Source organism: Lolium perenne, chromosome 1 (genome assembly GCF_019359855.2).
Source record: "Lolium perenne isolate Kyuss_39 chromosome 1, Kyuss_2.0, whole genome shotgun sequence".
In the NCBI taxonomy this organism is placed as follows: domain Eukaryota; kingdom Viridiplantae; phylum Streptophyta; class Magnoliopsida; order Poales; family Poaceae; genus Lolium; species Lolium perenne.
Window position 1 is genome coordinate 13,772,306 of NC_067244.2, and position 23,425 is coordinate 13,795,730.

General features: G+C 50.3%; 1 protein-coding gene and 1 pseudogene across 1 annotated transcript; both read left to right on the top strand.

Annotated features, from left to right (window-relative positions):
- The first annotated feature begins 8,318 nt into the window (after positions 1 to 8,318).
- Positions 8,319 to 10,145, top strand: LOC139836036 (putative disease resistance protein RGA1). The gene has a single exon (XM_071826149.1). The coding sequence runs from the start codon at positions 8,319 to 8,321 to the stop codon at positions 9,978 to 9,980; it is 1,662 nt and encodes a 553-aa protein (XP_071682250.1). The 3' UTR covers positions 9,981 to 10,145.
- A 1,741-nt stretch (positions 10,146 to 11,886) lies between these two features.
- Positions 11,887 to 14,753, top strand: LOC139831464 (uncharacterized; annotated as a pseudogene).
- The last annotated feature ends 8,672 nt before the right edge of the window (positions 14,754 to 23,425 follow it).

The following is a 23,425-nucleotide window of genomic DNA, read 5'->3' on the forward strand; positions in this document are numbered from 1 at the left end:
CCTACACTTAGGCGTATCTCGCATGTATAGGGGAACTCTCGTGAGGTGAACCGGAGAGAACCTTGGGATCATAGGGTATGATCCTTGTTTCCACATGTACCTATGACCTAACCAAGCTCAAACGTAGGCATACGCCCACCGGGGGACCCCCGATGGGATGCGCCTCAAAGGGGTAGACGGCGCGGTCAACGTAACTAGGGTTTCGTCGTAAATGGAGCATCGGACCTAGGGAATGGCCCCAAAAGTTGTGTGTGTCCACATGGCATGCACAAAAGTGATTTGAGATGGTTCTATATCCAATGCTACCCTCCGGTGTGCCCGGCTCCTGGACATGGGGTTCCTCAAGCACTTAGCAACATTCCCAGATGTATAGGTGTAACTCCCTGAGGTGAACCGGAGAGAACCTTGGGATCATAGGGTATGATCCTTGTTTCCACATGTACCTATGACTCTAACCAAGCTCAAACGTAGGCATACGCCCACCGGGGACCCCGATGGGATGCAACAAAGGGGTAGACGGCGCGGTCACCGTAACTAGGGTTTCGTCGTAAATCGAGCATCTGACCTAGGGAATGGCCCCAAAAGTTGTGTGTGTCCACATGGCATGCACAAAAGTGATTTTGAGATGGTTCTATATCCAATGCTACCCCTCCGGGTGTGCCCGGCCTCCTCGGACATGGGGTTCCTACACTTAGGCATTCCCGCATGTATAGGGTGTGAACTCCCCTGAGGTGAACCGGAGAGAACCTTGGGATCATAGGGTATGATCCTTGTTTCCACATGTACCTATGACCTAACCAAGCTCAAACGTAGGCATACGCCCACCGGGGACCACCGATGGGATGCAACAAAGGGGTAGACGACGCGGTCAACAGAACTAGGGTTTCGTCAGTAATCGAGCATCGGACGTAGGGAATGGCTCCCAAAAGTTGTGTGTGTCCACATGGCATGCACAGAAGTGATTTAGATGGTTCTATATCCAATGCTACCCTCCGGCGTGCCCGCTTCTGACATGGGGTTCCTACAATTAGGCGTATCTCCGCATGTATAGGGTGGAACTCCCTGAGGTGAACCGGAGAGAACCTTGGGATCATAGGGTATGATCCTTGTTTCCACATGTACCTATGACCTAACCAAGCTCAAACGTAGGCATACGCCACCGGGGACCACCGATGGGATGCAATCAAAGGGGTAGACTCGTGGGTCAACGTAACTAGGGTTTCGTCGTAAATCGGAGCATCGGACCTAGGGAATGGCCCCAAAAGTTGTGTGTGTTCACATGGCATGCACAAAAGTGATTTGAGATGGTTCTATATCCAATGCTACCCTCCGGGTGTGCCCGGCTCCTCGGACATGGGGTTCCTACACTTAGGCAGATTCTCGCATGTATAGCAGGAACTCCCTGAGGTGAACCGGAGAGAACCTTGGGATCATAGGGGCTGATCCTTGTTTCCACATGTACCTATGACATAACCAAGCTCAAACGTAGGCATACGCCCCACCGGGGACCCCGATGGGATGCAGTCAAAGGGGTAGAGACACGGTCAATGTAACTAGGGTTTCGTCAAATCGAGCATCGGACCTAGGGAATGGCCCCAAAAGTTGTGTGTGTCCACATGGCATGCACAAAAGTGATTTGAGATGGTTCTATATCCAATGCTACCCTCCGGGTGTGCCCTGCCTCCTGGACATGGGGTTCCTACACTTAGTGCACATTCTGCATGTATAGGGGAACTCCTGAGGTGAACCGAGAGAACCTTGGGATCATAGGGTATGATCCTTGTTTCCACATGTACCTATGACCTAACCAAGCTCAAATGTAGGCATACGCCCACCGGGGACCTCGATGGGATGCGATCAAAGGGGTAGACGGCGCGGGTCAATGTAACTAGGGTTTCGTCGTAAATCGAGCATCTGACCTAGGGAATGGCCCCAAAAGTTGTGTGTGTCCACATGGCATGCACAAAAGTGATTTGAGATGGTTCTATATCCAATGCTACTCCTCCGGTGTGCCCGGCTTCGACATGGGGTTCCTACACTTAGGCATTCTCGCATGTATAGGGGGAACTCCCTGAGGTGAACTTGAGAGAACCTTGGGATCATAGGGTATGATCCTTGTTTCCACATGTACCTATGACCTAACCAAGCTCAAACGTAGGCATACGCCCACCGGGGACCCCGATGGGATGCAGCCAAAGGGGTAGACTACGCGGTCAATGTAACTAGGGTTTCGTCAAATCGAGCATCGGACCTAGGGAATGGCCCCAAAAGTTGTGTGTGTCCACATGGCATGCACAAAAGTGATTTGAGATGGTTCTATATCCAATGCTACCCCTCCGGGTGTGCCCGGCTCCTCGGACATGGGGTTCCTACACTTAGGCAGATTCCTGCATGTATAGTAGGGAACTCCCTGGAGGTGAACCGAGAGAACCTTGGGATCATAGGGTATGATCCTTGTTTCCACATGTACCTATGACCTAACCAAGCTCAAACGTAGGCATACGCCACCGGGGACCACCGATGGGATGCGGTCAAAGGGGTAGACGACGCGGTCACCGTAACTAGGGTTTCGTCGTAAATCGAGCATCTGGACCTAGGAATGGCCCCAAAAGTTGTGTGTGTCCACATGGCATGCACAGGAAGTGATTTAGATGGTTCTATATCCAATGCTACCCTCTCCGGGCGTGCCCGGCTTCTCGGACATGGGGTTCCTACAATTAGGCGTATTCTCGCATGTATAGGGGAACTCCTGAGAGGTGAACCGGAGAGAACCTTGGGATCATAGGGTATGATCCTTGTTTCCACATGTACCTATGACCTAACCAAGCTCAAACGTAGGCATACGCCCACCGGGGACCACCGATGGGATGCAGTCAAAGGGGTAGACGCTGCCATGGCCAACGTAACTAGGGTTTCGTCAGAACGAGCACTCCGACCTAGGGAATGGCCCCAAAAGTTGTGTGTGTTCACATGGCATGCACAAAAGTGATTTGAGATGGTTCTATATCCAATGCTACCCCTCCGGTGTGCCCGGCTCCTCGGACATGGGGTTCCTACACTTAGGCAGCATTCTCGCATGTATAGGGAACTCCTGAGGTGAACCGGAGAGAACCTTGGGATCATAGGGGCTGATCCTTGTTTCCACATGTACCTATGACATAACCAAGCTCAAACGTAGGCATACGCCCACCGGGAGGACCCCGATGGGATGCGATCAAAGGGGTAGACTGGCGCGGTCAATGAACTAGGGTTTCGTCGTAAATCGAGCATCTGACCTAGGGAATGGCCCCAAAAGTTGTGTGTGTCCACATGGCATGCACAAAAGTGATTTGAGATGGTTCTATATCCAATGCTACCCCTCCGGGTGTGCCCGGCTTCTGGACATGGGGTTCCTACACTTAGGCATTCTCGCATGTATAGTGGAACTCCCCTGAGGTGAACCGAGAGAACCTTGGGATCATAGGGTATGATCCTTGTTTCCACATGTACCTATGACCTAACCAAGCTCAAATGTAGGCATACGCCCACCGGGGACCCCCGATGGGATGCAACAAAGGGGTAGACTGCCATGGGTCAACGTAACTAGGGTTTCGTCGTAAATCGAGCATCTGGACCTAGGGAATGGCCCCAAAAGTTGTGTGTGTCCACATGGCATGCACAAAAGTGATTTGAGATGGTTCTATATCCAATGCTACCCTCCGGTGTGCCCGGCTTCTCGGACATGGGGTTCCTACACTTAGGCAGCATTTTGCATGCATAGGGGGAACTCCCTTGGAGGTGAACCTGAGAGAACCTTGGGATCATAGGGTATGATCCTTGTTTCCACATGTACCTATGACCTAACCAAGCTCAAACGTAGGCATACGCCCACCGGGGACTCCCGATGGGATGCAAATAAAGGGGTAGACGACGCTGGTCAACCGTAACTAGGTTTCGTCTGGGAAATCGAGCATCTGACCTAGGGAATGGCCCCAAAAGTTGTGTGTGTCCACATGGCATGCACAAAAGTGATTTGAGATGGTTCTATATCCAATGCTATCCTCCGGGTGTGCCCGGCCTCGGACATGGGGTTCCTACACTTAGGCAAGATTCTCGCATGTATAGTGTGGAACTCCCTGAGAGGTGAACCGAGAGAACCTTGGGATCATAGGGGCTGATCCTTGTTTCCACATGTACCTATGACATAACCAAGCTCAAACGTAGGGCATACGCCCACCGTGGGGACCCCCGATGGGATGCAACAAAGGGGTAGACGGCTAAGGTCAACAGAACTAGGGTTTCGTCAGAAATCGAGCATCTGACCTAGGGAATGGCCCCAAAAGTTGTGTGTGTCCACATGGCATGCACAAAAGTGATTTGAGATGGTTCTATATCCAATGCTACCCCCTCCGGGTGTGCCCGGCTTCTCGGACATGGGGTTCCTACACTTAGGCAGATTCTCGTGATCTATAGTGGGGAACTCCCTGAGGTGAACCTGAGAGAACCTTGGGATCATAGGGTATGATCCTTGTTTCCACATGTACCTATGACCTAACCAAGCTCAAACGTAGGCATACGCCCACCGGGGGACCCCGATGGGATGCAATCAAAGGGGTAGACTCACATGTCCAATGTAACTAGGGTTTCGTCAGAAATCGAGCATCGGACCTAGGGAATGGCCCCAAAAGTTGTGTGTGTCCACATGGCATGCACAGAAGTGATTTTAGATGGTTCTATATCCAATGCTACCCCCTCCGGGTGTGCCCGGCTTCTCGGACATGGGGTTCCTACAATTAGGCAGATTCTGCATGTATAGTGGAACTCCTGAGGTGAACCGGAGAGAACCTTGGGATGATAGGGTATGATCCTTGTTTCCACATGTACCTATGACCTAACCAAGCTCAAACGTAGGCATACGCCACCGGGGACCACCGATGGGATGCGCCTCAAAGGGGTAGACGGCGCATGGTCAATGTAACTAGGGTTTCGTCGTAAATCGAGCATCGGACCTAGGGAATGGCCCCAAAAGTTGTGTGTGTTCACATGGCATGCACAAAAGTGATTTGAGATGGTTCTATATCCAATGCTACCCCTCCGGTGTGCTCCGCTCCTCGGACATGGGGTTCCTACACTTAGGCATTCTCGCATGTATAGGGGGAACTCCTGAGGTGAACCGGAGAGAACCTTGGGATCATAGGGGCTGATCCTTGTTTCCACATGTACCTATGACATAACCAAGCTCAAACGTAGGCATACGCCCACCGGGGACCCCGATGGGATGCAACAAAGGGGTAGACGGCGCGGTCACCGTAACTAGGGTTTCGTCGTAAATCGAGCATCGGACCTAGGGAATGGCCCCAAAAGTTGTGTGTGTTCACATGGCATGCACAAAAGTGATTTGAGATGGTTCTATATCCAATGCTACCCCCTCCGGGTGTGCCCGGCTCCTCGGACATGGGGTTCCTACACTTAGGCAAGATTCTCGCATGTATAGGGGAACTCCCTCGGAGGTGAACCGGAGAGAACCTTGGGATCATAGGGGCTGATCCTTGTTTCCACATGTACCTATGACATAACCAAGCTCAAACGTAGGCATACGCCCACCGGGGGACCCCCGATGGGATGCAGTCAAAGGGGTAGACGACGCGGTCAACAGAACTAGGGTTTCGTCAGAAATCGAGCATCGGACCTAGGGAATGGCCCCAAAAGTTGTGTGTGTCCACATGGCATGCACAAAAGTGATTTGAGATGGTTCTATATCCAATGCTACCCCTCCGGGTGTGCCCGGCTCCTCGGACATGGGGTTCCCACACTTAGGCAGATCTGCATGTATAGGGGGAACTCCCTGAGGTGAACCGGAGAGAACCTTGGGATCATAGGGTATGATCCTTGTTTCCACATGTACCTATGACATAACCAAGCTCAAACGTAGGCATACGCCCACCGGGGGACCCCCGATGGGATGCAGTCAAAGGGGTAGACGGCGCGGTCAATGTAACTAGGGTTTCGTCGTAAATCGAGCATCGGACCTAGGGAATGGCCCCAAAAGTTGTGTGTGTCCACATGGCATGCACAAAAGTGATTTGAGATGGTTCTATATCCAATGCTACCCCCTCCGGGAGTGCCCGGCTCCTCGGACATGGGGTTCCTACACTTAGGCAGATTCTGCATCTATAGGGGGGAACTCCCTCGGAGGTGAACCGGAGAGAACCTTGGGATCATAGGGTATGATCCTTGTTTCCACATGTACCTATGACCTAACCAAGCTCAAACGTAGGCATACGCCCACCGGGGGACCCCCGATGGGATGCAGTCAAAGGGGTAGACGGCGCGGTCAACAGAACTAGGGTTTCACGTAAATCGAGCATCGGACCTAGGGAATGGCCCCAAAAGTTGTGTGTGTCCACATGGCATGCAATGTAAGTGATTTTAGATGGTTCTATATCCAATGCTACCTCCTCCGGTTGTGCCCTGCTTCTTTGGACATGGGGTTCCTACAATTAGGCAGATTCTCGCATGTATAGGGGAACTCCCTGGAGGGTGAACCGGAGAGAACCTTGGGATCATAGGGTATGATCCTTGTTTCCACATGTACCTATGACCTAACCAAGCTCAAACGTAGGCATACGCCCACCGGGGACCCCGATGGGATGCAACAAAGGGGTAGACGACGCGGTCACCGTAACTAGGGTTTCACGAAATCGAGCATCGGACCTAGGGAATGGCCCCAAAAGTTGTGTGTGTCCACATGGCATGCACAAAAGTGATTTGAGAAGGTTCTAAATCCAATGCTACACACACCCGGTCTGCCCGGCATCTCGGACATGGGGTTCCTACAATTAGGCAGATTCCCGCATGTATAGGGGGGAACTCCCTGAGGTGAACCTGAGAGAACCTTGGGATCATATGGTATGATCCTTGTTTCCACATGTACCTATGGACCTAACCAAGCTCAAACGTAGGCATACGCCCACCGGGGACCCCCGATGGGATGCGCTCAAAGGGGTAGACTACGCGGTCAATGGTAACTAGGGTTTCGTCGTAAATCGAGCATCTGGACCTAGGAATGGCCCCAAAAGTTGTGTGTGTTCACATGGCATGCACAAAAGTGATTTGAGATGGTTCTATATCCAATGCTACCCCTCCGGGTGTGCCCGGCTCCTCGGACATGGGGTTCCTACACTTTGGCAGATTCTGCATGTATAGGGGGGAACTCCCCTGAGGTGAACCGAGAGAACCTTGGGATCATAGGGGCTGATCCTTGTTTCCACATGTACCTATGGACCTAACCAAGCTCAAACGTAGGCATACGCCCACCGGGGGACCCCGATGGGATGCAACAAAGGGGTAGACAGCGCGGTCAACGTAACTAGGGTTTCGTCGTAAATCGAGCAAGGGACCTAGGGAATGGCCCCAAAAGTTGTGTGTGTCCACATGGCATGCACAAAAGTGATTTTAGATGGTTCTATATCCAATGCTACCCCCTCCGGTGTGCCCGGCCTCGGACATGGGGTTCCTACACTTAGGCGTATTCTCGCATGTATAGGGGGAACTCCCTCGGAGGTGAACCGGAGAGAACCTTGGGATCATAGGGTATGATCCTTGTTTCCACATGTACCTATGACATAACCAAGCTCAAACGTAGGCATACGCCCACCGGGGGACCCCCGATGGGATGCAGTCAAAGGGGTAGACGGCGCGGTCAACAGAACTAGGGTTTCGTCAGAAATCGAGCATCTGACCTAGGGAATGGCCCCAAAAGTTGTGTGTGTCCACATGGCATGCACAAAAGTGATTTGAGATGGTACTATAGCCAATGCTACCCCTCCGGGTGTGCCCGGCTCCTCGGACATGGGGTTCCTACACTTAGGCGTATTCCTGCAGATCTATAGGTGGGAACTCCCTCTGAGGTGAACCTGAGAGAACCTTGGGATCATAGGGTATGATCCTTGTTTCCACATGTACCTATGACCTAACCAAGCTCAAACGTAGGCATACGCCTCACCGGGGACCCCGATGGGATGCGATCAAAGGGGTAGACTAGCGCGGTCACCGTAACTAGGGTTTCGTCAGAAATCGAGCATCGGACCTAGGGAATGGCCCCAAAAGTTGTGTGTGTCCACATGGCATGCACAGAAGTGATTTTAGATGGTTCTATATCCAATGCTACCCCCTCCGGGTGTGCCCGGCTTCTCGGACATGGGGTTCCTACAATTAGGCAGATTCTGCATGTATAGGGGGGAACTCCCTCGGAGGTGAACCGGAGAGAACCTTGGGATGATAGGGTATGATCCTTGTTTCCACATGTACCTATGACCTAACCAAGCTCAAACGTAGGCATGAAAGAATGGACAGATGTACTGACCAGAAGCAACACTTGCAATGAGAAGAGAGGAATTTTACCTATACTCAAGCTCAGCTACGATGACTTGCCACCACACATGAAACAATGCTTTGCTTTTTGTGCTGTATTTCCCAAAGATTATGATATTGATGTGGAAATTTTAATCCAGCTATGGATGGCGCAAGATTTCATACAGCTGAAGGAAGGCGACAACCTTGAAAAGGCGGGCAGAGAAATTTTTGACGAGCTAACTTGGAGGTCATTCTTTCAAGATGTCAAGCAAAAACCTCAAAGAGAAAAGTGGCAGCTCCGTTCTAGTAGAACAGTATGCAACATACACGATCTTATGCATGACATTGCCTTATCTGTCATGGGAAAAGATTGTGTTACTATTGGTTATGGGACTAATAAGAAGGAGCTGTTGTCGGCAGGCCCTACTCGTCACCTGTTCGTATCATATAGTAATATCAGAGCTCTTTTGGATGATTATGTGAAGAAACATTCTCCAGCTCTCCAGACACTGTTATATACAGATTATTCCACTTTTGGCTCAGCACCACACATGTCGCTACGAGCACTGAAATATGAATTGAGAAAGTTTCCACTGACACCAAGGCACTTACTGCACCTGAGATATCTTGATCTCTCAAATAACTGGTATATGAAAGATCTTCCGAAGGAAATAAGCATACTGTATCATCTACAGACTCTTAACCTTTCTAATTGCAAGTGTCTTGTTCGACTTCCAAAGGATATGAAGTATATGACAAATCTCTGTCACCTCTATACTAATGGATGCAGATCACTGGAGTGCATGCCTCCAGACCTCGGGCAACTCACTTCTCTACAGACTCTAACGTATTTTGTGGTGGGTTCTAGTTCTGGTTGTAGTACTATTGGGGAACTACAGGAGTTAAATATTGGCGGTGAATTAGTGCTATCTCGTCTTGAGCATGTAACTGAAGACCATGCCAAAGCATCCAGCCTTGGAAATAAAGAGAACCTAACACATTTATCTCTTGAATGGAGCGATGACAACAGTGAGGAACTGGACCAGCAAAGGAATGTGCTTGATGCTCTCAAACCTCATGCTGGGCTGCAGTTTCTAAAAATACACTCCTACAGAGGTACTGGCTTTCCATCATGGGTGACAAGTCTTACTTCTCTGCAGCATCTGACCGAGCTCCACCTAGATGGTTGTACGATGTGTGAGGAATTTCTGCAATTCGGTCAAGTTAAGGCTCTCAAAGTCCTTGTTTTGAGAAATTTGAGCAAATTGCAAAGCTTATGCAGTCACGATTCATCTGCAGCATTTTCAGCATTAAAAGACCTCACATTAGAAAATTTGGAAATTCTTGAGAGATGGGTGGCAATAGATGGAGAAGAGTTAACATTTCCTCTACTTGAGAATGTTAGAATTAAGAAATGCCCAAAGCTAACAACTCTGCCTGAAGCACCAAAACTCAAAGTTATGCAGCTAATAGAAGACAAGGTTCATCTATCCTTATCAGTATTTAGAGCATCTCCAGCCGCGTCCCCCAAACCGTCCCCCAAACCGCGCCGGATTGAGCGTTTGGGGGACGTGTTTTGTTCGTGCCGCGTTTGGGGGACGTCGCTCCCCAGCCGCGTCCCCCAAACGCCGCCCCCAAACATTTAAAATAATTTTTTTAGCACATAAACCATTTATATCAAATGTAGCATATGAAAAAAAATGTTTTCGAGGATTGTTTTCAAATTAAATTACAACAAACAATAAAACAAGTAATCAAATATAATAAAAAGTGCTAGATGATACATCAAGGTGCCACGGTATTTCCTTTGATCCTCCACAAATGCTCAACGAGATCAGCTTGAAGTTGCTCATGCACATTGCTGTCACGGATCTCTGCGTGCATGGCGAGAGAATCAGCAAAATCTGCAGGCAACTCATGATCAACCTCCGCGAGAGGGCCTTGACACTCATAGGGACCAACATGTGACCTAACATGATTCTTGCGGTCATCCTCGATGATCATGTTGTGCATGATCACACAAGCCTCGCATCACCTCCCACATTTGGTCGTGAGACCAGCTTAGAGCAGTGTACCTGGGACAATGGCAAATTGTGCTTGAAGCACACCAAATGCCCGCTCGACATCCTTCCTGCAAGCCTCTGTCGTGTAGCAAAGTGAGAATTCTTCAGACCTGATGGATTCGAGATTGTTTTGACAAAAGTGGCCCATTTTGGATATATACCATCGGCTAGATAATAGCCTTTGGTATATTGGTGGCCATTGATCTCATAGTTGCATGGTGGAGCATGCCCCTTCCACTAGTCTCACGAACACCGGAGACCGCTGCAATACGTTGATGCCATTGTGTGATCCCGCCATGCCAAAGAAAGAATGCCAAATCCACAGGTCATAATCTGCCACAGCTTCCAAGCACCACACCGCAATATCCATGACGCCTTTGTATATACCTTGCCAAGCAAACGGGCAGTTCTTCCATGCCTGCATGCAATCGATGCTTCCAAGCATTCCAGAAATCCTCTCGCAGCATTTTGTGCCATGATCCTTGCGATCTCTTCCTCAGTTGGCCCTCTCAAGTAGTATTTGCCAAACTTTCCCACCACAGCTTGGCAAAACTTGTACATGCACTCAATGGCAAGTAGACTCACTCATGCGAAGGTAGTCGTCCCGTGTATCGGCGTGTGCTCCGTATGCAAGCATCCTCATGGCGGCGGTGCACTTCGAATGGATGAGAACCCGAGAACGCCTACAGCTGGCCGACCTTGAGCTTGAAGTAGGGGTCGAACTCTCGAACGCCGTGGAGGATATTCATGAACAGGCCCTTGCTCATCCACACCACGGCGCGAAAATTGTCGGCATGTGTTGCCCCGTCGGCGAAGTAGTCGTTACTGCGGCATGGCATGCCCCTCCATCCTCCCGTGGCTTCACTTCCTTCTTCCCGGCCTTGATCCTCCGCGGCGCGGCCTCTTCCTCTTCTCCGCCTCAGCGTCAAGCATGCCCTGGAGGGACGCGATGATCAGCAAATGCTCCGCAGGTCGTCGCCGTCGAACGCTTGCTCGCCCTCCACAGCCAGCAGGCAACCATCTCATCGTCGTCGTCCATGGCTAAAGCAAAATCAATGGTTAAAATTGCGCCGGTGCGGTGCACGACGCAACAAACAGGCGACCAATCGCGCTTACTCGGCAAGTCGTCGAGCACCTTAACGTGCGCGAGGAGGTGAGAGGCGGATTTGACGGCGCGTTCGGGAGGCGCCCGGCGCACGCGGCGGCGGCGCACGACCGGCGGGAGCCCCGGCCGCGACAACGGTGCTGACTCGCAAAGACAGATCGGGACGCCCAAACGGCCGGGAAATCCAGCGGCGGCGGTGGGGTGGGAGGCGCGGGAAGGAAGGAGCGACGAGAAAAGAGGCGCGAACCAACGGTTTATGCAAATAGTCGCCGACATGTGGGAGCCATATAAGCAGTTGTGTCGGCGTCCTCGGAGCGTCCCTCAGTGGGACGGGACGGGCTCGGGGCGCCGGACACCCGGGAGTCGTATAGGCGCCGGACAAAAATGGGCTTTGGGGACGCGGTTGAACGCTTTTGTCCGGCGCGCCCCAAATCCCTTTGGGGACGCTTTGGGGACGCGACCGGAGATGCTCTTAGATCGAGGTGCATGTCTTACTTGTCCGACTTATTACTCGATATCATGGATACCAAGCAACACCAGCACTAATGCTTGATCAAGATCATGAAGTGTGTATTTGACAATGCAGCTGATTCATTGCAGCGTTTTGTTCTCCTCAAATCCATTGCAGCCAACAGTTGGGGTCTGGAAATGGTTTCATCAGCTTGTGGATTTGAAGATTATAGGTTGCCACATGCTCATCTGCTGGCCTGAAGAAGAGTTCCGAAGCTTGGTATCATTGAAGAAATTGTCAGTTTCTATTTGCAGCAAGCTAATAGGCCCCACCAAAGTGAAAGGAAACTGTACTTCGAGGAAGGATCAGCTCCTGTCAAATCTTAAAGAGCTACAAATAATCAATTGTGAAAGCTTGACAGAGCTTTTCGTTCTTCCCCCCATCTCTCACTCGTATTACCATTATATCCTGTGATAGTCTTGAGTTCATACCGGGGCGGGATGATAGAGAGTTGGAGAGTCTACAACATTTCGATACACCAGCGTCGGCGGAAAACTGCAATGACCTTACAACCACAAGTATGACAGAGCAGTCTGCTTCACCTAGAACTAATCCTTTGCCATGTCTCGTGTCTTTAGATATATCTGGCTGTCCGAAACTTCGTTTGGTGTCAGCGCAGTTGGATGCACTCATAGATTTAAGTTTTATGGAATGTAGTGGTCTGGAGTCACTGGACTGTTTGGGAGACCTACCATCACTTGAATCACTACTTCTTGGGAAATGCAGACATCTGAAGTCCTTACCAGGTAGACTTGGAAATTACTCAGCCCTTCAGAAGCTCACCGTTAGATACTGCCCAGCTATAAATATGAAGCCAATTTATGGACACCTCCAACACCGGCTCAATAGCCTTGAATACAAGGATATATCTCATGTTTGTTCAAGCGATCCTGACGAAGGTAACTTTAATTTTAATTTAGTTTATTTTTTCCTTGTCTATTCTCTTACAAATGTACTACAACTTAATAACTTATGGTCTGCAGTTTGAAATATTATTCAACTCCAAGTGTATTTTCACTTTTGGAAACACATTTGGTACATCTATTTCATTAACTCAATGATAAGAAGGTTGTCAATTGCTTTTTCGCATGTCAGGAGGTTTTCTTTCAATATAAAGCTTATTAACTTTGATTCGATAAACTTAAATCATGCCTATATCATCCTTTACCGCCTATGTCCCATTTGCAGTGTTTCCACACAACAAATATGCATACAGTTAAGCAGTACTATTGATGACATACTTTCTATAATTTGGTCACAGTATTTACCATGGGAGTATGTTGTCTTGTGTACACGATTGTGAAATATCAGTTACTAGCACAATACCAAGTGCGTTGCTACGGGTGAACAAAATTTTATAACATCTTTATAAAAAAGAAAAACGCTGAGCACGGGCATCGAAAATCTTATGTCACCTGGGTTGCTTCGACCGCCTCTTCACCACCGTGTCCTCACTCCTCTCAAGCAACATCAACTGACTACCTAGTCATAGGGTCTCAGCAAACATATCCACAAGCAGTGAAAAGCATATTTTCACATCGACATACAACTAAAGAACGTCTACCGTGTTGGCGCCCCCATCAGCTGCCGAGTATATGATTCCTGCATCATCCAAATTTGATGAACCTGACATGGACGCTACTTCCCTTTTCCTCAGCCAAACAACCTTCTTCCATTGATCATTTCCTTAAATTAAGTACCAGGAGAGTTATCTTTGGAGAAATTATATTGCGAGCAGAGTAGCGTACATTAATAGCTTAGAAAATTCTCCTTACATATTTGGGTTTAGCAGAAATTCAGCACTATCACAGTCCAAAAACTCTGAAGAAATTGTAGTCAGTTGTTCTTCCGAGCATGAGGTTATAATTGTAGTCAGTTGAACTGCTTTGAAGTGCGCTTTTGTTTTGACAAATAAGATACCCTTCCAATCTTATTTTCCTAACTCCTACAAGTTGTAGTGGCACAATACAAATGATACTTCCGTGGCCCTTCATACAAAACAAAATTCGTTCGTCCGTGTTCATGTCGGGGAGGGCTGATGTGTTGAGCAAGTTCAGGTTGATCAGAAATATCGAAATAAGAGGGAGAAATTGGAAGCAAACTCCCTGCACAAGAATAACGGTTGTACGAAATTTTGACGAAAGGCCAGAATCGATGTAGATTCCGTAGGTGTCGGCGCCGGTAGAGCCGTAGAGGCATTGATGTGGTGCATCCTTCTAATTTTTAAAACACACGTAACAGACTTAGTTGGCTTGAGCATTACGTAGCTAGGTGTGCGCTTGATTTCAATCTCTACGGATAGCATGTGTACACGTAGAGGCCGAGCCGCTGCACAGAGACGTGACCGGAGCAGCCACAGCCTGAGCGACGTTTGGGCATGGCTAGCACGACCACAACTTCTCCGTCTTTGGACCGGACACCCGGGCGCGGCGCAGTGCCCCTGTCAACTCTCGACCTGGACTCTTTTTCGAGCGAAACCAGCAGATCGGCCCATGGATGGATCGAGCGAGCGGCCCATGGGTGCGATCGATCGATGACGAGCGAGCGACTGGACGGGAGGACGTACCACGGTCGTATTGACATTTAATAGTAAAGATTTGTATCATTCTGTAATTTTGACTTGGATGCCGTTAATTTTCATAGAGATGTGCTGACATGGTTTTTCATGTACAGGGCCGAAACTATGGGAACCAAAATCTTGGAAATATGCTATTCATCGACGTCACTGAGCCGGCTGCTTCACTCGACTAATGAACAGAGGCAAGCACACCATTTATGTTTGTGGAAATAATTTTTGATTCTTAAATTCTACAAGTTTGATATGATAAAATATTGATTTTTCTACGTCCCATATTTCTTGGACTGATTGTGTGAATTCATTGCAGGATTGCTCCCGCACATACAGCATTTTTCGATAAAGTAAATATATTAATATCAAGCCTCTGCAACTACACAATACTCTAATGGTAGTACGGATGCACACAGCCAAAAAAAAACTAAGAAACGAAAAGTCCCGCTATGGTGTTCCAGCCGTAGCAGCAACAATACATCCACCACCATGACAACATCTAAACTTTAGACTCTCCAAAAAGCGACACCTCCAAGAAGAAAACAATGCACAAGCGCCGTCGTCGTCCAATCAAAAGATCTTAGTGCACATACATATGGCCAACATAAGTGATAATTTCCCTCTTCAAGGAAATCCTTTGAGTCTTAAGTTTACTAGATGACCTGGTCGCGCCCGGCCACATGACAAATGCAAGACAAGACTATAACCATAAGTTTTCACTACGGGAGAAACGCCGTGTGCCGACGGCCAAATGTCTGGGGCCGTCGCATGTAAGCGTTGGTCGATCGGGCGACGGAGCTGCCCGTCGGCGCATAAGCCACCGCTTCGGCACAGCCGCTGCGACACCGATTAAGTCACTGGCGCCAAATGGACCGTCGACACGAAGCTAGTGCTCAAGGTCACCGTCGGCATTGTGACGGCCGCTTCGGTACATGCGCCGACACGTGGCTCCGGCCGTTAATCGTCACGGAGCCGTCACCGAATCAGTGGCCGATTTGGTAGTCTCCTGGCTGCGGTGGCCGTCAGCACATAGACGATCGACAGGTGGGTCTTTCTAATGTTGTGCCGACGGTGACCCTCGGCGCAACGCCAGTCGTCGGCACATAGAATGATATGCACATTTTTGTTTTTCCATTTTTTTTGCATCAAAGAGATAATTATTACCCATATAATTATTAATCCCAATCATTTTTTTTGTTTATTTATTTCTCAGTGCTATTTTGGCGAACCCCTTTGCGGGAAACCTATATATATGTATAAGGGCGGTATAGAACCCTTCGCGTAAATCGAACCCTGAGGGGGTGAATGGCCCCAAAACTTGTGTGTGTACACATGGCATGCATAAAAGTGATACATTTAAGAACTTAAGACCCACACACGATACAAAATACTTAAATAACTAGACTCACACACATACCAAAGCGCTTACAGAACTAGACCCACACACGAACCGAAACAGTTAAAGAACTACACCCACACAGAGGAAGCAAAACACTTAAAGAAACTACACCCACACACATGAACCAAAACACTTAAAGAACTAGACCCACACACAAACCAAAGCATTTAAAGAACTAAACCCACACACGAAAAAAGCACTTAACACTGGTCGACACATGACCCGCTAGACACACGGACTCGACACACACACATATTAATCGAGAGAAGTCGAAATCTTCATCCTCGCTGGGGTGTCCTCTGAAGCGGTGGTTGCGAGGTTCCACAACCACCGCTTCATCATTCTCCCCCCATGTCGACGCCTCTCTTTGGCGCACTCGCTTCAACCTCGCCTTTCTTCGCCGCTTCCGCCCTCCTCTCTCTCGCGTACGTCCGCTTCTCCTTCCGTAACGCGCGTTGCCTCGACGTCTCCGGGATGGTCTCTCGCGCCACCGTGCCATGAATCGCTCGTCCGCCCCGGTGGTATCAACCGCCGGCCAGCCCCCGCATCGCCGCGCTTCACCCCGTGAGCGAAGTAGTGGCTCGCAGAGAGACTCTCGAGCTTCCGTCGTAGACCTGACCTCCGGAAGTTCATTTCGTGGCGCGGCCGGCCAAACCTCCAAGCCACAACGTCGTATGCGCGGCAGCAGCCTCCTTCGTGTAGAAGGTGCCGAGCCACACACGCGTACCACCGGCGGTGATTTCACCGCGAAATGTCCCGCAGCCGGCAGCGAACGCCGATGAAGCCCGTGTTGCTACGGCGACGAGGAGCCATCTCAGCGGCAGCTCTCAGCTCGTAGAGATTTTGTGGTTCTATTGGATGAGAGAAGTGATGAAGGGAGAAATGTTGTGGTGCTTGTTAGTGGAGAAGCCATGGCTATATATAGGCCGACGAGGGGCTGAAACGGCGGGAAAACATGGCGGGAGAGAATGGGCGGGAAAGGGTGGGAAAAAGGGCGGGAGAGAAGCAAATGGGAAAGGGTGGGCGGGAAAAAAGGGCGGGAGAGAAGCAATGTGGGAAAAGGGTGGGCGGGAAAAAAAGGTGGAGAGATTCTCGCATGTATAGGGGGGAACTCCTCGGAGGTGAACCGGAGAGAACCTTGGGATCATAGGGTATGATCCTTGTTTCCACATGTACCTATGACCTAACCAAGCTCAAACGTAGGCATACGCCCACCGGGGGACCCCGATGGGATGCAACAAAGGGGTAGACGGCGGTCACCGTAACTAGGGTTTCGTCAGAAATCGAGCATCGGACCTGTGGAATGGCCCCAAAAGTTGTGTGTGTCCACATGGCATGCACAGAAGTGATTTGAGATGGTTCTATATCCAATGCTACCCTCCTGGTGTGCCCGGCTCCTGGACATGGGGTTCCTACACTTAGGCGTATTCCGCATGTATAGGAACTCCCTGAGGTGAACCGGAGAGAACCTTGGGATCATAGGGTATGATCCTTGTTTCCACATGTACCTATGACCTAACCAAGCTCAAACGTAGGCATACGCCCACCGGGGACCCCGATGGGATGCAACAAAGGGTAGACTGCCATGTCAACAGAACTAGGGTTTCGCTGTGAAATCGAGCATCTGGACCTAGGGAATGGCCCCAAAAGTTGTGTGTGTCCACATGGCATGCACAAAAGTGATTTGAGATGGTTCTATATCCAATGCTACCCCTCCGGTGTGCCCGGCTCCTCTGACATGGGGTTCCTACACTTAGCAGATTCCCGCATGTATAGGTGAACTCCTGGAGGTGAACCGGAGAGAACCTTGGGATCATAGGGTATGATCCTTGTTTCCACATGTACCTATGACCTAACCAAGCTCAAACGTAGGCATACGCCCACCGGGGGACTACGATGGGATGCAACAAAGGGGTAGACTACGCGGTCACCGTAACTAGGGTTTCCCGAAATGGAGCATCTGGACCTAGGGAATGGCCCCAAAAGTTGTGTGTGTCCACATGGCATGCACAAAAGTGATTTGAGATGGTTCTATATCCAATGCTACCCCTCCGGTGTGCCCGCTTCCTCGGACATGGGGTTCCTACACTTAGGCGCATTCTCGCATGTATAGGTGGGAACTCCCTGAGGTGAACCTGAGAGAACCTTGGGATCATATGGGCTGATCCTTGTTTCCACATGTACCTATGGATCTAACCAAGCTCAAACGTAGGCATACGCCCACCGGGGGACCCCGATGGGATGCGCTCAAAGGGGTAGACGGCGCGGTCACCGTAACTAGGGTTTCGTCAGAAATCGAGCATCTGACCTAGGGAATGGCCCCAAAAGTTGTGTGTGTCCACATGGCATGCACAAAAGTGATTTGAGATGGTTCTATATCCAATGCTACCCTCCGGTGTGCCCGGCTTCGGACATGGGGTTCCTACACTTAGGCAGCATTCGCATGTATAGGGGGGAACTCCCTGAGGAGGTGAACCTGGAGAGAACCTTGGGATCATAGGGTATGATCCTTGTTTCCACATGTACCTATGACCTAACCAAGCTCAAACGTAGGCATACGCTCACCTGGGACCACCGATGGGATGCAACAAAGGGGTAGACGGCGCGGTCAACGTAACTAGGGTTTCACGTAAATGGAGCATCTGGACCTAGGGAATGGCCCCAAAAGTTGTGTGTGTCCACATGGCATGCACAAAAGTGATTTGAGATGGTTCTATATCCAATGCTACCCCTCCGGTGTGCCCGGCTCCTCGGACATGGGGTTCCTACACTTAGCAGATTCTCGCATGTATAGTAACTCCCTGAGGTGAACCGGAGAGAACCTTGGGATCATAGGGTATGATCCTTGTTTCCACATGTACCTATGACCTAACCAAGCTCAAACGTAGGCATACGCCCACCGGGGGACCCCGATGGGACGTCAAAAAGGGGTAGACGGCGCGGTCACCGTAACTAGGGTTTCACGAAATCGAGCATCGGACCTAGGGAATGGCCCCAAAAGTTGTGTGTGTCCACATGGCATGCACAAAAGTGATTTCAGATGGTTCTATATCCAATGCTACCCCTCCGGTGTGCCCGGCTTCTGACATGGGGTTCCTACACTTAGGCAGATTCTGATGTATAGGGGGAACTCCCTGAGGTGAACCTGAGAGAGAACCTTGGGATCATAGGGTATGATCCTTGTTTCCACATGTACCTATGACCTAACCAAGCTCAAACGTAGGCATACGCCCACCGAGGGACCACCGATGGGATGCGCTCAAAGGGGTAGACGGCGCGGTCAACGTAACTAGGGTTTCGTCGTAAATCGAGCATCGGACCTAGGGAATGGCCCCAAAAGTTGTGTGTGTCCACATGGCATGCACAAAAGTGATTTGAGATGGTTCTATATCCAATGCTACCCCTCCGGGTGTGCCCGGCTCCTGGACATGGGGTTCCTACACTTAGGCAGATTCTCGCATGTATAGGTGGGAACTCCTGAGGTGAACCGGAGAGAACCTTGGGATCATAGGGGCTGATCCTTGTTTCCACATGTACCTATGACATAACCAAGCTCAAACGTAGGCATACGCCCACCGGGGACCCCGATGGGATGCAACAAAGGGGTAGACTACGCGGTCAACGTAACTAGGGTTTCACGTAAATGGAGCATCTGGACCTAGGGAATGGCCCCAAAAGTTGTGTGTGTCCACATGGCATGCACAAAAGTGATTTGAGATGGTTCTATATCCAATGCTACCCCTCCGGTGTGCCCGGCTCCTGGACATGGGGTTCCTACACTTAGGCGTATTCTCGCATGTATAGGAACTCCCTGAGGTGAACCGGAGAGAACCTTGGGATCATAGGGTATGATCCTTGTTTCCACATGTACCTATGACCAAACCAAGCTCAAACGTAGGCATACGCCCACCGGGGACCCCGATGGGATGCAACAAAGGGGTAGACTCGCGCGGTCAATGTAACTAGGGTTTCGTCGTAAATCGAGCATCTGACCTAGGGAATGGCCCCAAAAGTTGTGTGTGTCCACATGGCATGCACAGAAGTGATTTTAGATGGTTCTATATCCAATGCTACCCTCCGGTGTGCCCGCTTCTCGGACATGGGGTTCCTACAATTAGGCAAATTCGCATGTATAGGGGGAACTCCCTGAGGTGAACCGGAGAGAACCTTGGGATCATAGGGTATGATCCTTGTTTCCACATGTACCTATGACCTAACCAAGCTCAAACGTAGGCATACGCCACCGGGGACCACCGATGGGATGCAACAAAGGGGTAGACGTCGCTGTCAACATAACTAGGGTTTCGTCAGAAATCGAGCATCTGACCTAGGGAATGGCCCCAAAAGTTGTGTGTGTCCACATGGCATGCACAAAAGTGATTTGAGATGGTTCTATATCCAATGCTACCCCTCCGGGTGTGCCCGCTTCTCGGACATGGGGTTCCTACACTTAGGCAGCATTCCCGCATGTATAGGGGGAACTCCCTGAGGTGAACCGGAGAGAACCTTGGGATCATAGGGTATGATCCTTGTTTCCACATGTACCTATGACCCAACCAAGCTCAAACGTAGGCATACGCCCACCGGGGACCACCGATGGGATGCAACAAAGGGGTAGACGGCGCGTCAACGTAACTAGGGTTTCACGTAAATCGAGCATCTGACCTAGGGAATGGCCCCAAAAGTTGTGTGTGTCCACATGGCATGCACAAAAGTGATTTGAGATGGTTCTATATCCAATGCTACCCCTCCGGTGTGCCCGGCTCCTCGGACATGGGGTTCCTACACTTAGTGCAGATCTCGCATGTATAGGGGAACTCCTGGAGGTGAACCGGAGAGAACCTTGGGATCATAGGGTATGATCCTTGTTTCCACATGTACCTATGACCTAACCAAGCTCAAACGTAGGCATACGCCCACCGGGGACCCCGATGGGACGCAGTCAAAGGGGTAGACGGCGCGGTCAATGTAACTAGGGTTTCGGCTGTAAATCGAGCATCTGGACCTAGGGAATGGCCCCAAAAGTTGTGTGTGTCCACATGGCATGCACAAAAGTGATTTCAGATGGTTCTAAATCCAATGCTACCCCTCCGGGTGTGCCCGCTTCTCGGACATGGGGTTCCTACACTTAGGCAGATTCTGCATGTATAGGGGGAACTCCCTGAGGTGAACCGGAGAGAACCTTGGGATCATAGGGTATGATCCTTTGTTTCCACATGTACCTATGACCTAACCAAGCTCAAACGTAGGGATACGCCCACCGAGGGACCACCGATGGGATGCAACAAAGGGGTAGACGGCGCGGTCAACGTAACTAGGGTTTCGTCGTAAATCGAGCATCTGGACCTAGGGAATGGCCCCAAAAGTTGTGTGTGTCCACATGGCATGCACAAAAGTGATTTGAGATGGTTCTATATCCAATGCTACCCCTCCGGTGTGCCCGGCTCCTCTGGACATGGGGTTCCTACACTTAGGCGCATTCTCGCATGTATAGGGGGAACTCCTCGAGGTGAACCGGAGAGAACCTTGGGATCATAGGGGCTGATCCTTGTTTCCACATGTACCTATGACATAACCAAGCTCAAACGTAGGCATACGCCACCTTGGGACCCCTGATGGGATGCGGTCAAAGGGGTAGACGGCGCGGTCACCGTAACTAGGGTTTCGTCGTAAATGGAGCATCGGACCTAGGGAATGGCCCCAAAAGTTGTGTGTGTCCACATGGCATGCACAAAAGTGATTTGAGATGGTTCTATATCCAATGCTACCCCCTCCGGTGTGCCCGCTCCTGGACATGGGGTTCCTACACTTAGGCGCATTGTGCATGTATAGGGGGAACTCCCTGAGGTGAACCGGAGAGAACCTTGGGATCATAGGGTATGATCCTTGTTTCCACATGTACCTATGACCTAACCAAGCTCAAACGTAGGCATACGCCCACCGGGGGACCCCGATGGGATGCAACAAAGGGGTAGACGGCGCGGTCAACGTAACTAGGGTTTCGTCGTAAATCGAGCATCGGACCTAGGGAATGGCCCCAAAAGTTGTGTGTGTCCACATGGCATGCACAGAAGTGATTTTAGATGGTTCTATATCCAATGCTACCCCTCCGGTGTGCCCGGCTTCTCGGACATGGGGTTCCTACAATTAGGCGTATTCTCGCATGTATAGGGGGAACTCCTGAGGTGAACAGGAGAGAACCTTGGTATCATAGGTATGATCCTTGTTTCCACATGTACCTATGACCTAACCAAGCTCAAACGTAGGCATACGCCCACCGGGGGACCACCGATGGGATGCAGTCAAAGGGGTAGACTACAAGGTCACCGTAACTAGGGTTTCGTCGTAAATCGAGCATCGGACCTAGGGAATGGCCCCAAAAGTTGTGTGTGTTCACATGGCATGCACAAAAGTGATTTCAGATGGTTCTATATCCAATGCTACTCCTCCGGTGTGCCCGCTCTCGGACATGGGGTTCCTACACTTAGGCATTCTCGCATGTATAGTAGGGAACTCCCTGAGGTGAACCGGAGAGAACCTTGGGATCATAGGGGCTGATCCTTGTTTCCACATGTACCTATGACATAACCAAGCTCAAACGTAGGCATACGCCCACCGGGGACCCGATGGGATGCGATCAAAGGGTAGACTGCGCGGTCAATGTAACTAGGGTTTCGTCAAATCGAGCATCGGACCTAGGGAATGGCCCCAAAAGTTGTGTGTGTCCACATGGCATGCACAAAAGTGATTTGAGATGGTTCTACATCCAATGCTACCTCTCCGGGTGTGCCCGGCTTCCTCGGACATGGGGTTCCTACACTTAGGCAGATTCTCGCATGTATAGGGGGAACTCCTCTGAGGTGAACCGGAGAGAACCTTGGGATCATAGGGTATGATCCTTGTTTCCACATGTACCTATGACCTAACCAAGCTCAAACGTAGGCATACGCCCACCGGGGGACCCCGATGGGATGCAACAAAGGGGTAGACGGCGCGGTCAATGTAACTAGGGTTTCGTCGTAAATCGAGCATCGGACCTAGGGAATGGCCCCAAAAGTTGTGTGTGTCCACATGGCATGCACAAAAGTGATTTGAGATGGTTCTATATCCAATGCTACCCTCCGGTGTGCCCGCTTCTCGGACATGGGGTTCCTACACTTAGGCGCATTCTCGCATGTATAGGGGGAAACTCCCTGAGGTGAACCGGAGAGAACCTTGGGATCATAGGGTATGATCCTTGTTTCCACATGTACCTATGACCTAACCAAGCTCAAACGTAGGCATACGCCCACCGGGGACCCCGATGGGATGCAGTCAAAGGGGTAGACGGCGCGGTCAACGTAATCTAGGGTTTCGCTGAAATCGAGCATCGGACCTAGGGAATGGCCCCAAAGTTGTGTGTGTCCACATGGCATGCACAAAAGTGATTTGAGATGGTTCTATA

Excerpts from the sequence above, each read along its gene's own strand:
- LOC139836036 (XM_071826149.1), top strand. The coding sequence starts at position 8,319 with ATGAAAGAATGGACAGATGTACTGACCAGAAGCAACACTTGCAATGAG.